Below are 17302 nucleotides of genomic sequence, written 5' to 3'. Positions count from 1 at the left end.
GGGTTAGACAGTACAGAGACAGGTCGTTAAGGAGCAGGTAGGGGTTAGACAGTACAGAGACAGGTCGTTAAGGAGCAGGTAGGGGTTAGACAGTACAGAGACAGGTCGTTAAGGAGCAGGTAGGGGTTAGACAGTACAGAGACAGGTCATTAAGGAGCAGGTAGGGGTTAGACAGTACAGAGACAGGTCATTAAGGAGCAGGTAGGGGTTAGACAGTCCAGAGACAGGTCATTAAGGAGCAGGTAGGGGTTAGACAGTACAGAGACAGGTCATTAAGGAGCAGGTAGGGGTTAGACAGTACAGAGACAGGTGGTAACAGCCTAGCCCCTGGCCCCTCTGTCCCCTCTGTCTCCTGCGTGAGACCACGCCCTCCGCAGGGGGAGGCAACGGCCGCGGTGAGGAGGCGCGCCCCTCCAGCTGTGGAGATTGGTGTCCCCTCGGGGCTACCACGCCGGGGCCACCACGCCGGGGCCACCATGCCGGGGCCACCACGCCAGGGCGCGACAGAACCACAGTCTGGGGGCCCCTGGAACGCCGCCCAGCGTTCCTCACAGGGACACCATGGCCCTGGCAGCCAGCCGGACTCATGGAGGACGACGGGCCCCCGAGGGGGGGGGGGTCGTTTAATTGGCCTGTTACGCTCCTCTTGTGAAGCAGGGTTCAGGAACGCCAGGACAGAAGGAACGCTCTTATTATAGACCGTGGATAACTCTTATTTGTAGTAAAAGTTTACTACTTTGTTTTTGGCTTCTTCAGCTGGAATTTAAACATCTCTGCCAAGCGTAACTTGAGTTATTTATTCATGTGTAACTTACTATTTGAGCCATAATAATATAATTTAAAATTATCAATAATGTTGACCTAATAATAGCAATAATATTATGATAGCTCATGACATGATAAACAAACATCACGGCGGGTGTAATTATAGCACGGCAGCGAATGAAGGGTCTTTTATTGTGAAACAGGAAGCCAGATGACGAGCGGAATGTATGATCACATCACTGTTCTCCTGTTCCTGTTTCATCCTCTGTGCTCTTTGTGTATTTATTATTTATGTTTTTCTACAAAACTGTCCCCACCTCACGTCTCCCCCCCTCACCACTCCCCCTCTCCCCCCTCTCCCCCCACTCACTTTTCCCTCACATTCTCCCCCCCACTCCCGAGACAACTCTCCCCCCCTCACCCTCCCTCCCCCCCACTCCCCGCTCCACAAAGACAAACTCAGTCTGTCCAGATTAATTTACTGTCGCCCGAACTAATCGGTATTTAATTAGACGTTCTTTCTCATTGCTAGAGTAACTGTAAATAAATCTTGTGTGACAAGTACTTCACATAAATCCCAGGACTCAAACCCCGTGGAGCCTCTCCCCCCCACAACACACTCCCCCTCACGTCTCCCCCCTTCTGGGGGCAGAACTCGGGGGTCTGTCTGTGGTTGGCTGCGTGTTGTCAGAGGCTGCAGTCTGAATACCTGCAACCTTAATGAGCATGTGGTGGTTACGGCGTCGTGCTCAAAGGCACCTCGGTAAACTCTGGTCAAGGGGGATCGAACCCACAACCTTTTGGCTTGGATGTCAGAAAGTGTTTCCAGTGCGACTCCCCAGTTTTAGGTCTGGGAGTCTGGCGGTGAATCAACACAGGCAGACTCCCCCCCCCCCCCCTTAGGGATTAGCAGCAGTTTGCTTCTGGTTATGAATAATAAAGTGATCCGTTTAAATATACAGGACATTAATGAGACCTTTAAACCTTTTTAAATATTTTTTTTGAAAACCAAAAATGTATCTTTAAATATACATACAGTAGCTTATAAATTGATAATCTCCTGGGGCCCAATATGCAAATTAGGTGACCCCAAATTGGCCCCGACCCCCAGGTTGGGAACCACAAAGCTGGAGTATCCGCGAGCTGGAGACTCCCCCCCCCGCCCCCCCGGTTGGTACAGTCCATTGGTTCTAACCACGGAGTTGAAGAATCCATCACACATGACTCCACTTACCACATCACAATACGGACACTCCCTCTTAGGATGTCACAAGTAGATACAGGTCGATTTTGGAATGTAGATATTTAATTGAGGAAAAAGTGATCTTTGTGGATCCCTTACCGAACACGGTGCGGGCGGGAACGGACTCTCTGTTGAGCCAGAAGGACACCTGGGACAGGATGACGGTCATGATGCACGGCAGGTAGGTCTGGATCACAAAGTAACCGATCTTCCTCTTCAGGTGGAAGTAGGTGGTCATCACGACGTACTCGCCTGTGGAGAGGGAGGAGGGAGAGAGTGAGGGACAAACGTGGTCCTCATTACGACTCCACTGTGGAGAGGGAGGAGGGAGATAGTGAGGGACAGACGTGGTCCTCACTACGACTCCACTGTGGAGAGGAGAGAGATAGTGAGGGACAGACTCCTCACTACGACTCCACTGTGGAGAGGGAGGAGGGAGAGAGTGAGGGACAGACTCCTCACTACGACTCCACTGTGGAGAGGAGGGAGAGAGTGAGGGACAGACGTGGTCCTCACTACGACTCCACTGTGGAGAGGAGGGAGAGAGTGAGGGACAGACTCCTCACTACGACTCCACTGTGGAGAGGAGAGAGATAGTGAGGGACAGACGTGGTCCTCACTACGACTCCACTGTGGAGAGGGAGGAGGGAGAGAGTGAGGGACAGACTCCTCACTACGACTCCACTGTGGAGAGGGAGGAGGGAGAGAGTGAGGGACAGACTCCTCACTACGACTCCACTGTGGAGAGGGAGGAGGGAGAGAGTGAGGGACAGACGTGGTCCTCATTACGACTCCACTGTGGAGAGGAGGGAGAGAGTGAGGGACAGACTCCTCACTACGACTCCACTGTGGAGAGGGAGGAGGGAGAGAGTGAGGGACAGACTCCTCACTACGACTCCACTGTGGAGAGGGAGGAGGGAGAGAGTGAGGGACAGACTCCTCACTACGACTCCACTGTGGAGAGGGAGGAGGGAGAGAGTGAGGGACAGACTCCTCACTACGGACTCCACTGTGGAGAGGGAGGAGGGAGAGAGTGAGGGACAGACTCCTCACTACGACTCCACTGTGGAGAGGGAGGAGGGAGAGAGTGAGGGACAGACGTGGTCCTCACTACGACTCCACTGTGGAGAGGGAGGAGGGAGAGAGTGAGGGACAGACTCCTCACTACGACTCCACTGTGGAGAGGAGGGAGAGAGTGAGGGACAGACGTGGTCCTCACTACGACTCCACTGTGGAGAGGAGGAGGGAGAGAGTGAGGGACAGACTCCTCACTACGACTCCACTGTGGAGAGGAGGGAGAGAGTGAGGGACAGACTCCTCACTACGACTCCACTGTGGAGAGGAGGGAGAGAGTGAGGGACAGACGTGGTCCTCACTACGACTCCACTGTGGAGAGGAGGGAGAGAGTGAGGGACAGACTCCTCACTACGACTCCACTATGGAGAGGGAGGAGGGAGAGAGTGAGGGACAGACTCCTCACTACGACTCCACTGTGGAGAGGGAGGAGGGAGAGAGTGAGGGACAGACTCCTCACTACGACTCCACTGTGGAGAGGAGGGAGAGAGTGAGGGACAGACTCCTCACTACGACTCCACTGTGGAGTGGGAGGAGGGAGAGAGTGAGGGACAGGGACAGAGGCAGAGCAAAACATGAGTAAATCTTCCGTCGTCCAGAACGGCTTATTAAAACCATGTTGGATTATGTGAGATTTCATGAGATTGATTCGCAGATGAAGAGGCAATGATTCCAGTTTCCAAATCATATTTGCAAATAATGATTAGGTTTTTTTGGGGTGCGCGGATCATCTTGGATGGAAACATATTTCAATCCCCACGTTTTCCGCCCAACCCTTCAGCTCCCATCCGGTCTCTGTTTTCCATCCAGCCAAACGCTGGCCTCCACAGAGTGCCTACCAGGGGCCAGAGACCCTCGTTACGCCCCCCCCCCAACTACAAGACAGAACCCGGCCTAACAGCCGGACAGAACCCATCCTAACAGCCAGACAGAACCCATCCTAACAGCCAGACAGAACCCATCCTAACAGCCAGACAGAACCCATCCTAACAGCCAGACAGAACCCATCCTAACAGCCAGACAGAACCCATCCTAACAGCCAGACAGAACCCATCCTAACAGCCAGACAGAACCCATCCTAACGACCAGACAGAACCCATCCTAACAGCCAGACAGAACCCATCCTAACAGCCAGACAGAACCCATCCTAACAGCCAGACAGAACCCATCCTAACAGCCAGACAGAACCCATCCTAACAGCCAGACAGAACCCATCCTAACAGCCAGACAGAACCCATCCTAACGACCAGACAGAACCCATCCTAACAGCCAGACAGAACCCATCCTAACAGCCAGACAGAACCCATCCTAACAGCCAGACAGAACCCATCCTAACAGCCAGACAGAACCCATCCTAACAGCCAGACAGAACCCATCCTAACAGCCAGACAGAAGCTGGAGTCAGCGCCTCCAGCAGCAGATAGCCGCCCCCCCTCCCCGCGCTCCACAGAGCGGGAGCATCGTCTCCAAGGGGCTAACGGTCTCCTCCTCAAAGGTTAAACCTCTTCAGGCGGCCCGGCCCGAGTCAGTCGCTAAGCAGCCTGTCAGTAATTACCGGCTGCCCGAGGCGGCGGCCTATTACCCAGCCTGGCGCCGTTATCTGTCCTCGCCCAGCATGCTAACCTTAAGCTACTCATTATCCTGGAATAATTCCTGCCTACCGCTGGGCCAATCAGGAGCCCCGGAATATCAGGATTGATCGCGGCAGAGGGAGCGCCGTACTCACAGAACTCACAGGAGAGAGGAGTCATGGCAACGGCCGGGCGATGCTGACGGCGGAGCCATGGCAACGGCCGACCAATGCTGACGGAGGAGCCATGGCAACGCCCGGACGATGCTAACAGGCGGGCGATGCTAACAGCCGGGCGATGCTACTGCGGTGTCCCCCAGGGCTCGGTGTTGGGCCCACCCCTTTTCTCCATCTACATGCTCCCCCTGGGCAGCGTCATCAGCAGGCATGGGTTATCTTACCATTGCTATGCTGACGACACACAGCTGTACCTCAGAACCACCCCCACTCCTTCTTGCCCCCTGCCAACATCCACACTGACCACCTGCCTGGAGGAGATAGAGGCGTGGATGAGGCTCAACTTTATTCAATTAAACAGCCCTAAGGCAGAAGCCATCCTCATCGGCACAACACATCAGCTCCGCTCCTCCCACATCACCAGCATCACTTTCTCTGGCCAAAACATTCCCCCTTCCACATCTGTCACCAACCTGGGTGTTAAAATGGACCAGCAACTAAATTATGACACCCACATCAATCCCCTCCGCAAGGCCGCATTCTACCACCTCAATAACATTGCCAAACTCCGGCCTACACTCACCCTGGCAGATTCAGAGAGGCTCGTCCACGCCTTTGTCTCCTCCAGGTCGGATTACTGCAATGCACTCCTCATTGGGGTCTCTGGCAAGAGCATCCAGAAGCTCCAGCACATACAAAACAGCGCTGCCAGGATCAATGATGTGGGTGCGCAAATATGAACACATCACCCCCATCCTCAAATCCCTTCACTAGATCCCTGTCACATTCAGAACTGAATTCAAGGTCTCCCTCCTAACCCACCAGTGCATCCACGGACATGCCCCCACCTACCTCCAGGAGCTCCTCAACCCCCAGACCACCTCCACACCCTTCGCTCTGCATCAGCACACACCCTCAGACCACCCAAGACCAAGATCCACACCGTGGGCGATCAGACTTTCTCCACTGCTGCCCCCAGACTATGAAACGCCCTCCCTGACCACCTGAAGGCCCCACAGACTACGAAACCTTAAGACTTATCTTTTTAAAAAGCCTTTTGCCAATTTGTCTTTTACTGTATATGTATTATATGTTATAACAACCCTTTTATCTCTCTTAAAATTTGAGATATTCGAATGTAAAATGCTCTACAAATAAACTATACTGTACTACAAACTGTACTATATTATTATTATTATTACCTCCGCTGCCGCCACGCCGACCCTGGGCCCCCGGTTACTGCCTCTGTCGCACATTCATCAGTACGATTCTGCGGATCCTTAACGAGCAGGTCGGGTTGAGGGGGGATCCTTAACGAGCAGGTAGGGGGGAGGGGGGAACCTTAACGAGCAGGTAGGGGGGAGGGGGGAACCTTAACGAGCAGGTAGGGGGGAGGGGGGAACCTTAACGAGCAGGTAGGGGGGAGGGGGGATCCTTAACGAGCAGGTCGGGTTGAGGGGGGATCCTTAACGAGCAGGTCGGGTTGAGGGGGGATCCTTAACGGGATCCTGCTCCACGATCCTCACAGGTTCAAACCCAGAACCTTCCTGCTGGTAGACCATCCTGCACACTGTGTGTGTATCGTATACACACACAGTGTGTATCGTATACACACACAGTGTGTATTGTATACACACTGTGCGTGTATCGTGTACACACACAGTGTGTATACATACTGTGTGTGTATCGTATACACACACAAAATACAATTCAAGCCCTACGTGATGAAAGAGGCTGCGTGTGCCATCAGATGATCCCGGTCTCTCTAACGGCTCTACCGCGATGATGAACTTACTTCTCACTTCTTACTCATCGACAGAACTTACTTCTTGACGTAAATTGGCTGCAAATGATGGTGTCGTTAGAGGTTTGGTGATTGACCTACAGTAGGAGGTTCCTGTACTTCAGCGATAATTAACATCACCCAGCAGGCGTGCAGCCAGCCTGCGAGGCCAATCCTGGCAGAGGCGCTTCTCTGGAATCACTATCTCTGAGCTAATGATCGCCTCATCATGGATTTCCCTTCCAGTCGGGCTGGTTACGGCGGTCCACAGCTGCCCCCCCTCCACTCCTCTGTATCGGCTCAGAGCTGAGAAAGAATCATCAGCTCTCCTCAACAACAAACAATGTCAAACTACACACTTTGTTGTTCCGTAACTTCTAGTGGTTAAAGGAACGCCCAATCACGGATGAGGAAGACTGGAAGCCGGATAACACAAAGCATCGATCATCTATCCATCATCAATACCCTTCATCAGCAGAAGTAAGGAAGGAGTTTGATTGATATTTTTTAGGTTTAGTTTGCTAGGTCATTTTGAAACTGTATCAATAATGAAGCCTTTTCTGTGAACAAAGTCCTCCTCAACTCTCTGTAACCTTAACATGGCTACGGCTCATCGTTCTGTATTTGTTCTGTACATATTTATTCATCATTACTGTCCGGTACGTTCTGCTGTGGCTCCCACACTCCGATCAGGGATGAATAAATGACTTATCTTGTCTTATCGTCTGCAGTACTCATCCCATCCTCCAGGGACGCCTTGGGTCGTCGGACCGGTTTGGGGGGGGGGGGGGGGGGGGCGTGTGTGTGATGGACAGCCCCGGGTCCCGCCTACCTGTGCTGGAGCTTATGGTCTCCTTCCCAAACTCGTGGCCCAGTAGATCGTACTGGTTGAGCCGGGAGCCGTCCTCCGCCACCGAGACGGACCTCTCGTCCCCCTTGGTCCACAGATAGATGACCTCGTTATTGGTGTACGCATCTGGGGGAGAGGGGGGAGTGACGGGGGAGGCAAGATGGATGAGGACAGGAAGGGAAGTGTAATTTGCAGCCCCCCCGCCCCCCCCCCCCCCCCCCTCACCATTGTCCTGGGGCAGTGATGAATCCCCACTCTCAACCAGATGCAGGACGAACCAATTAAACCCCACATGCCGCTTCGCCAGAGACAAAGACACAATAGAGCCACATCTACCTGCAGCTATTTATATCACGTAGCTCACTATATCGACTCGTTAAACAGCCGTATAAAGGACGCTCGTAGAGTAGGGTTACCCCGTTACACCAGGGCTCCGGATGTTATTGTACCTAGTTCACTAATCGATTGCTGCTTTCCTCCCAGGTGATTTATAGGAGCAGGTAAAGGGCCAGAGCTCTAAGGGCCCTGGGGGGTGGAGCCCGGACCCTTCTGGCTACAGGGGGTGGAGCCCGGACCCTTCTGGCTACAGGGGGTGGAGCCCGGACCCTTCTGGCTACAGGGGGGTGGAGCCCGGACCCTTCTGGCTACAGGGGGGTGGAGCCCGGACCCTTCTGGCTACAGGGGGGTGGAGCCCGGACCCTTCTGGCTACAGGGGGGTGGAGCACGGACCCTTCTGGCTACAGGGGGGTGGAGCCCGGACCCTTCTGGCTACAGGGGGCTGGAGCCCGGACCCTTCTGGCTACAGGGGGGTGGAGCCCGGACCCTTCTGGCTACAGGGGGGTGGAGCCCGGACCCTTCTGGCTACAGGGGGGTGGAGCCCGGACCCTTCTGACTACAGGGGGCTGGAGCCCGGACCCTTCTGGCTACAGGGTTAGGGTTAGGGTGGAGCCTGGTACCTTCTGGCCACAGGGGGGTTGAGCCCCGTGGAGATCTCTCTAAGGCGTGGAGCCTCACCCTGTGAGTGGTGCGTGTTGAGGTTTGTGTGTTCTTTGTGGGTTTGATTGTGTTGAGTGTTGAGGTTTGTGTGTTCTTTGTGGGTTTGATTGTGTTGAGTGTTGAGGTTTGTGTGTTCTTTGTGGGTTTGATTGTGTTGAGTGTTGAGGTTTGTGTGTTCTTTGTGGGTTTGATTGTGTTGAGTGTTGAGGTTTGTGTGTTCTTTGTGTGTTTGAATGTGTTTAGCGTTGAGGTTTGTGTGTTCTTTGTGTGTTTGAATGTGTTTAGCGTTGAGGTTTGTGTGTTCTTTGTGTGTTTGAATGTGTTTAGCGTTGAGGTTTGTGGGGGTTCTGTGTGTGTTTGGGTGTGTTTTGCGTTCATACTGGGTGTCTATTGTGATGTGTTTGCTGGGTTTTGTGTTGAGTTTGGGGGGGTTCTGGTTATTTTGGGGGTGTTCGTGCTGAGTTTGGGGGTGTTTTGGGCTGAGTTTGGGGGAGTTCTGGTTAGTTTTTTTTCTGTGAATCTTACAGCTGCCGAACTTGAGGGGACAGGCGTGGGCGTCCATGGGGAAGTCCTCCAGATGCATGGGGCACTCCGCATGGATGGTCAGCCTGGGGGAGGGAGGGGCAGGAGGGGGAGGGAGGGGGAGGGGGGGAAGGGAGGGGGAGAGATGGAGGGAAATAAATGGAAAGTAAAAAGTCAGAAACACACAACATAAATTAAACACAGTGTTCTTCCTATCAGATTTTGCTACCATGTGGTTCTGCGCATGACGATCCGCGGTGTAGTAGTGGTGTAAAATACACATACTGTACCCCTGAGATCCCCAATAAGGACGTTATAATACAGTATCAAAACACACTGTGACCATGGAGTGAGTTCTGGTGTAGAATAAGGTGATCCTATGGTGGGAGCATCGTTTGATGGAGGACACTGGTCTACACACCACTACTCCACGTGCACTGTAAGAATACGGGAGGCATGTTTTGCCTTTATTGGAGATTTGCTTTGAACGTTTAAGTCCCGTCTGTTTCAGGGTGCGGTGGGTATGGAGGAGGTCCAATCCAACGGCCCGCCAGGTGAGCTCCCCAAGGTGAGCCCTACGGTCGGCCGCCGGGACGGGTCACATGGGGCGGGGGAGACAGGCCGACCTCCCCGGCCTCCTCCCTGCCCCCCCCCGCTCCACCTGGGGGGGAGAGGGCGGCTGACACCCCAGCCTCCTTCCCCCCCCCCTCCTCCACTGACAGCGGGTGGGGGGCAACACCCCAGCCTCCCCCTGTCAGCCTCCTCCCTGCCCCCCCCTCTCCCTGGAGGTGGGGGGGGAGCCGACCCCCCAGCCCCCCCCCCTGTCAGCCTCCTCCCTGCCCCCCCCTCTCCGTGGAGGAGAGGCTTAGCGCGTTCTCCGGCGCTGTGCCGCGTTCGGGAGAAGCCGTCAGGAGCCTTAAATCCGTGTCTTGGCTGTCTCCCGGAGAACCTCAGATCTGGGATTAATGCGCCGTGTGGAGGCGCTACTCGCTGCCGCCGTCGACGCGGCGGCGTTGTCAACGCGGCGCCGTCCTCCGTGAGCTTTGTTTTTCCAGCGCCGCTTTGCATCAGAATTAAAAGGGAATCTTTTCTTGCAGATTAACCTCCGAACCGGGACGTGCTTCGGAGCATCAGCCCCTGATTGTGACACGCAGCGGAGGGGGGGGGGGGGGGGGTGGAGGTTAAATAAAGATTCAACATTTAAAGGGGACATATTATCCCACCAGGTGTGAGCGTGATTAGCCTTACAAGCCGTTTCGAAAATCTGCCCCATATGACGTCACTAGTGGGCGTGTCCACCTAGATGTGTGCTGATAGATCAGTCTACCAGCCTACCCAGTGGACTGAAGTAAACGTTGCTCATCTATCCAGCACAGATCTAGACACGCCCACTAGTGATGTCATATGGGGCAGATTTTCGAAACGGCTTGTAAGGCTAATCATGCTCACACCTGGTGGGATAATATGTCCCCTTTAACAACCCGCCCAGAACAACAACAGACAGTATTGGTTCTGGCCTGATTGGACGACCTGTAATTACAGAGCTGCTCTGACTATCTATTGGACCATTACAAACCTGACCGCAGAAAAATTATGCACGATGGGAGCCACTACACCACCCACTACACCACCACACCACACCACCACACCATCAACCACACCACCCCCTACACCACACACCACACCACCCCCTACACCACCCAACACCCACTACACCCCCCAACACCCACTACACCACACCACCCACTCCACCACCCCCCCCGCCCACACCGCTCCGCCCCTCCCTGAGGCTCCGCCCCTCCCTGAGGCTCCGCCCACCTCATGGTGTAGAGCAGGGTTCCGTTGTCCACCAGCCGGAGCAGCTTGTTGGGCGTGGTCATGTTGTGGGCCACGGACTTCTTCCCGTTGTGGAAGAAGGTGTCGGGGGTCCAGATCTTGCTGGCCAGCAGGTTGTTGAGCGGCAGCACCTGCATCGGCCCGTCGAACTTCAGCCGCTCGTCACGCCAGCTCTGGCGGAAGAACACGTCAATGGTGTACTCCTGGAGAGGGGGAGAGAGGGGGGAGGGCGAGAGAGGTAAGGAGGGAGGGGGAGAGGGGAGAGAGAGAAAAAGATAAGGAGGAGGTGTAGGAGAGAGGGGGGAGAGGGAGGGGGAGAGAGGGAGAGAATGATAGGGAGAGGGAGAGAGAAAGGGAGAGTGAGAGAGAGATTAAGAGAGAGAGAGGGAGAGAGAGAAGGACGGAAGGAGGGAGAGACAGAGTGGGACAGTGAGGGAGGGGGGGAGAGCGATGGAGATGGGCGAGAGAGGAACGGCCAGTGAGAGAGGGAGGGATGGAGAGGAAGAGAAGGATAGAGAGAGAGAGAGAGAGAGAGAGAGAGAGAGAGAGAGAGAGAGAGAGAGAGAGAGAGAGAGAGAGAGAGAGAGAGAGAGAGAGACAGAGAGAGAGAGAGAGACAGAGAGAGACAGACAGAGAGAGAGAGAGAGAGAGAGAGAGAGAGACAGAGAGAGAGAGAGAGAGAGAGAGAGAGAGAGAGAGAGGGAGAGAGAGAGAGACAGAGAGAGACAGAGAGCGACAGGCAGGGAGATACAAAACACAGAGACAGTGTTGGGAGAAAGAGAGCGAGTGCGAGGGGGAGGACAGTGAGATGGAGAGGGAAGATGAATGAGGCAGTTGCTACGCCAACCCTCCATAGAGCTGTGAAAGCATCTTTATTTCAAAACGATTTTTAATGGATATCAGCGATTCTGAGTGAGGGAAACTTTCATCATTGTGTACTTTTTGATGTGCAAAGTACGACTTAGCTCCTTGGAGACACAACAAGTATACCATAAAAACGGATGAAACCCATCCCATCAGGCTTCTTAAAGCAGGGCCCGGCGCGCTCCGAGCGGACAGAGCTCTCCAGCCCTGGGTCCCAGGCGGAGGTGGATCTGGGAGCACGCCCCTCTCTCCCGCCACGTCTATCGAGCCGTACAGGAGCAGCATGTAGCCCTGCAGCCGACATGGGAGCACGTCGATACGAGGAGTCCTGGAGCAGCGCAGCATTGAGCCAAGCCGTGACCCCGGGCGTCCCATTACTGTCCTACACACGCCCCGTCACAGAGACATCCCATCTGTCTTCACCTTACAGCGGGCCGCGGCCGGGCAGCCGACAGCCCCCCGACGCACACGCACTCCCCGCGGAGGGACGGGGCGCGCTAATTAACCAAGAAGTAAGTCCACCCCCCCCCCCCGCCCCGCCTCTCTTTCTGCGGATATTCTGCCTCTTTAATTGCCTTTCTCTCCCGTGGCCAATTCTTCACTTTTATCGTCTTTTTTCCTCTTCTTCTTTTCCGTTGCGGGAGCCGGCTCCTCGGCGGTGTTTAGCGGACCCCAGCAGCAGTATTAACTTGTTCTCTTTCATCTGTAATGATTGAATCACATGGAGATTAGCCATAAAGCCCATGCCTCTGCCATCAAAGAGCTGTGTGGGGCTGCAGAGCTGTAGTACACGGGAGCTGCTGGCCCAAGACGGAGGGAGCTTGATGCTTCTCAGCCTCCCTCTGTGGTTCATTGTGGTCGTCGTGTACAGTACACAGAGCTCCAGCCAGGACCTGGACTAGGAGGCTAGCAGGATATGGATGTACTTAGCCCTCAAAGAGGTATTGGGGGAAACAGATGTGCTGACTAACATCAAGAACTGTCTTTGGGTTATAGTTGTCCTTGTTACCCAGCGGCATTATCTGTTTGGCTCTAATTTCATTGTAAACAGTATCAGCAAAAACCGGCCAATGACGAGTCTCATTGTGTCTAAGTCCCGCCTCCTTATTGCTAACGGTGTTCAGCTGCCCTTCAATCACAGCCCAACAAACCACTGCTCCTGTGAGAGAAGGTCCTACAGAGACGGGTGAGGTGGCCGTCCTATGTTATGTATAATGTGACTTGCTATACATTATATTGTAACTCACGTTATTGAAGATAAAAAGGACCACTTATGGATGTATCTGCTGGAAGTTGATGCGACAATGGGTGAATGGGTCTATCCACTATTGCTGTGATGCTCAGCCTCCAACTGGCTGCTTGGAGAAGAGAGAGGTAAGGAAACGCCAACAGCATTGACCGGCATACGTCCACTTAATCTCACTCTAGAACAAATTTAACAGATTGCAACTTTTAAGGATCATATTGAGCGACTGACATGTGTGCCAATGTGTCGTGTGTTAGCTGTGCGCTAACTGGCCCGTGTGCTAGCTGTGCGCTAACTGGCCCGTGTGCTAGCTGTGCGCTAACTGGCCCGTGTGCTAGCTGTGCGCTAACTGGCCCGTGTGCTAGCTGTGCGCTGACTGGCCCGTGTGCTAGCTGTGCGCTAACTGGCCCGTGTGCTAGCTGTGCCCTAACTGGCCCGTGTGCTAGCTGTGCGTTACTGGCCCGTGTGCTAGCTGTGCGCTAACTGGCCCGTGTGCTAGCTGTGCGCTAATTGGCCCGTGTGCTAGCTGTGCGCTAACTGGCCCGTGTGCTAGCTGTTCGCTAACTGGCCCGTGTGCTAGCTGTGCGCTAATTGGCCCGTGTGCTAGCTGTGCGCTAACTGGCCCGTGTGCTAGCTGTTCGCTAACTGGCCCGTGTGCTAGCTGTGCGCTCACTGGCCCGTTTGCTAGCTGTGCACTCACTGGCCCGTGTGCTAGCGTTGCGCTCACTGGGCCGTTTGCTAGCGGTGCGCTCACTGGCCCGTGTGCTAGCTGTGCGCTAACTGGCCCGTGTGCTAGCGTTGCGCTCACTGGGCCGTGTGCTAGCGTTGTGCTCACTGGCCCCTGTACTAGCGTTGTGCTCACTGGCCCCTGTACTAGCGGTGTGCTAACCTGTAGCGGGCGTGGTAACGGAGAGTAAAAGTTCAGTCAGTGAAGTTCAGTATTTGTGTTTTGTTGTTGGTTGCAGGTTTCAAGGGAAGGGAAGAGGGGGGGGCTTATCTCTGAAAGCGGGGGCGAGGAGGCCACTGCCAGCGGTGCGTTCCCGAGCGGGAGGATGGGGCCAGCAGGGGTGAGGCGTCCAAGGGTCAGCTCATTGGGACCGGGGGCCCGCTGGCTCTTCAGGGACACAGTGATTGATCTTCCTTGGAGAGGGAGCCTGCAGACCATCGCTCCAACAGACTGCCTAATGAAACCAGGGAGGGGGGCAGGAGTTTGACTATCTAACCTCCCCCCCCCCCCCCCCCCCCCGGTGAACCAGAATAGAAAGTGACACTTCATTTAAACTCATCTTAATAAGACATTCACGTCACCTGAATGACTCCGTAACTATCGGGCCCGGCCATGAATAGTAATCTCATCCCCATTCACCACCTAATTAGATACCTTATGCTATAATTATGTGCAACTTCCACGTTTCTGCTCATTCTGAGGCAGGCTCCTTGACTGTAAAATTCATTCTGATCTCTGAACAGTTTCATATTCTTCCTTAATGCAACTTAATTCTTTACAAATAATCCTCGGTTAACGGTCTAATGAGTGTCTTCTAGCGAATCGACCATCTCAGTGTCTCTGTTGTCACGGTATGTGAAGTGCTTTCAGTGTGACTGGGCTGCAGTGTCACTGGAGCCAGTGGGATTAAAACAAAAAGACTGTCATACACGGCTTGACTATGAACAATGTTTTGTTGGTCAACAAAGTAATGAGCAGAAATAAAAGAAGCCTCAGCTTCTATTTTGAACCCCTGTGGCACTACAATATGAATACTGTTGATAGATTATAATAGTGTTCTATTATGACAAAGGATAACCTTTGTGGTCGGCTGTAGATGAAGGGGGGTTTGATCTGGACTAATGAGGCATGTTGGTACATGAGAAACAATGAAAACACTGATCTAGTGGTTCGCTGGTTTGATTCTGAACCAAAAGGGTTTTGGTTCACTCTCTAATGGTCACGGTCTACCTGTAGCAAGATGTCCTATCCCCTACTTAATGGCCTATCTCTGTACTGTCTAACCCCTACCTGCTCCTAATGACCTGTCTCTGTACTGTCTAACCCCTACCTGCTCCTTAATGACCTGTCTCTGTACTGTCTAACCCCTACCTGCCCCTTAATGACCTGTCTCTGTACTGTCTAACCCCTACCTGCTCCTTAATGACCTGTCTCTGTACTGTCTAACCCCTACCTGCTCCTTAATGACCTGTCTGTACTGTCTAACCCCTACCTGCTCCTCAATGACCTGTCTCTGTACTGTCTAACCCCTACCTGCTCCTTAATGACCTGTCTCTGTACTGTCTAACCCCTACCTGCTCCTTAATGACCTGTCTCTGGACTGTCTAACCCCTACCTGCCCCTTAATGACCTGTCTCTGTACTGTCTAACCCCTACCTGCTCCATAATGACCTGTCTCTGTACTGTCTAACCCCTACCTGCCCCTTAATGACCTGTCTCTGTACTGTCTAACCCCTACCTGCTCCTAAGAGGTAAGGAACCCAGAACCTCCGCGGTCGAGAATCAAACCCTCGCAACTCGGCTATCTTACCCTAAAAAGCAATCGCTTCACTATTAGGGCCTTCCTTAAACATAAACTGTTCCTCCTACCACTAAACAATTCTGATAATGGCTTATGTAAATGTAAATGTATTCTGCTAATCAGCCCGAGACGATGAATGCTTTATTTGCTCTAGTTTGTTGACGAGGTAGTCGTTTGTTTGTTCCTTCTGTGTGCTCCGCGGGCGTCTCCTGCCTCGTTGTTCCCATTATCTCCTCCTGCTCCGAGGTGTGGAGACGCTCCGCCGCCCGGGAGTGGACACGCTCCAGAGACCCGGAACATTCCAGGAACAAAAAATAAAGGAACTCAAATCAACAGGAGCAGCAGCGTGGGCCAGTCAGTGTTCACGGGCGGAGCTCTGGACAACACAGATCAGTAACCCCGGGGAGCAGCTAACCCCGGGGAGCAGCTAGCCCCGGGGAGCAGCTAACCCCGGGGAGCAGCTAGCCCCGGGGAGCAGCTAACCCCGGGACACGGCTAACCCCGGGACACGGCTAACCCCGGGACACGGCTAACCCCGACCGGCTTGGAGATGTTAACACCCGTACCGGGACTCAGCGAGAGGAGGCGTCGTGGCTCAGACCTCATCTAGGGCCGACGTACGAGGCTAGGGGCTCGGGTGTTGGAGCTAGAGACTAGGGGGCTACGTATGAGGCTAGGGGCTAGAGGTTAGAGACTAGAAGCAGACGTACCAGGCTAGGGGTGGCAGAGCTAGAGACTAGGGGGCTACGTATGAGGCTTGAGGCCGACGTATGAGGCTGGGGGCTGGGGGCTGGAGGCTGGGGGCTGGGGGCTAGAGGCTGGGGGCTGGAGGCTGGAGGCTGGAGGCTAGAGGCTAGAGGCTAGAGGCTAGAGGCTGGAGGCTGGAGGCTAGATGCTAGAGGCTAGAGGCTAGAGGCTAGAGGCTAGAGGCTAGAGGCTAGAGGCTAGAGGCTAGAGGCTAGAGGCTGGAGGCTGGAGGCTGGAGGCTGGAGGCTGGAGGCTGGAGGCTGGAGGCTGGAGGCTGGGGGCTAGAGGCTGGGGGCTAGAGGCTGGGGGCTAGAGGCTGGGGGCTAGAGGCTGGGGGCTAGAGGCTAGAGGCTGGGGGCTGGGGGCTGGGGGCTGATGTAATGGATGCAAAACGCCGCCGCTCTGCTGCGGACGGACTGGGGGACGGACTGGGGACAGACTACAGCCGTTGGGGTTCTGTGGTCCTAAGGCTGGTCGGGGCTTCAACTGGGGTTGATCGCTCTTGTTGTTGGGACATAGTCGCTCATATCCATCCATCCATCTCTCTCTTTCTCTCGCTTGCTCTCTCTCTCCTCCCCTTCTCACTCTCTCTCTCCCCCTCTTCTCACTGTCTCTCCCCCACCGTTCTCACTCTCTCTCTCCCCCTCTTCTCACTGTCTCTCCCCCACCGTTCTCACTCTCTCTCCCCCACCGTTTTCTCTCTCTCCCCCCCGTTTTCTCTCTCTCCCCCCCCGTTTTCTCTCTCTCTCCCCCCCGTTCTCTCTCTCTCCCCCCCCGTTCTCTCTCTCTCTCTCTCTCTCTCTCTCCATAATCTTTTATTTGACATTTGTGAAAAACATACTCCTACCAATTCCGGTGATTGTAAAGTCTGCCACAACTGTCGTACACTGTAACCATGGAAACAAACCAACTCCAAAAACACACACACACACACACACACACACACACACACACACACACACACACACACACACACACACACACACACACACACACACACACACAGCTGGACTCTGTGGGAGGAAGAGCGGTGGATCTTTTCCTCGAGGTACTCGTGGGGAACCGGGGCGGTGGCGGCTCTGGCCCACCGGCCAGACTCGG

General features: G+C 54.2%; 1 protein-coding gene across 1 annotated transcript in view; it reads right to left on the bottom strand.

The window, feature by feature from the left end:
* gabra3 (gamma-aminobutyric acid type A receptor subunit alpha3) overlaps positions 1-17302 on the bottom strand; it is a 50537-nt gene that overhangs the window by 12517 nt on the left and 20718 nt on the right. The window contains exons 5-8 of the mRNA XM_056594942.1: positions 10799-11019; positions 8984-9066; positions 7445-7588; positions 2108-2260 (exon numbers count right to left, since the gene is read on the bottom strand). Coding sequence (XP_056450917.1) covers positions 2108-2260; positions 7445-7588; positions 8984-9066; positions 10799-11019 — 601 coding nt within the window. The remainder of the gene's footprint in view (positions 1-2107; positions 2261-7444; positions 7589-8983; positions 9067-10798; positions 11020-17302) is intronic.

The sequence above is a fragment of the Gadus chalcogrammus genome, chromosome 7 (genome assembly GCF_026213295.1).
Source record: "Gadus chalcogrammus isolate NIFS_2021 chromosome 7, NIFS_Gcha_1.0, whole genome shotgun sequence".
In the NCBI taxonomy this organism is placed as follows: domain Eukaryota; kingdom Metazoa; phylum Chordata; class Actinopteri; order Gadiformes; family Gadidae; genus Gadus; species Gadus chalcogrammus.
Note: the sequence above shows the minus strand (reverse complement) of the source record. Positions and strands in the feature narration are given on the sequence as shown.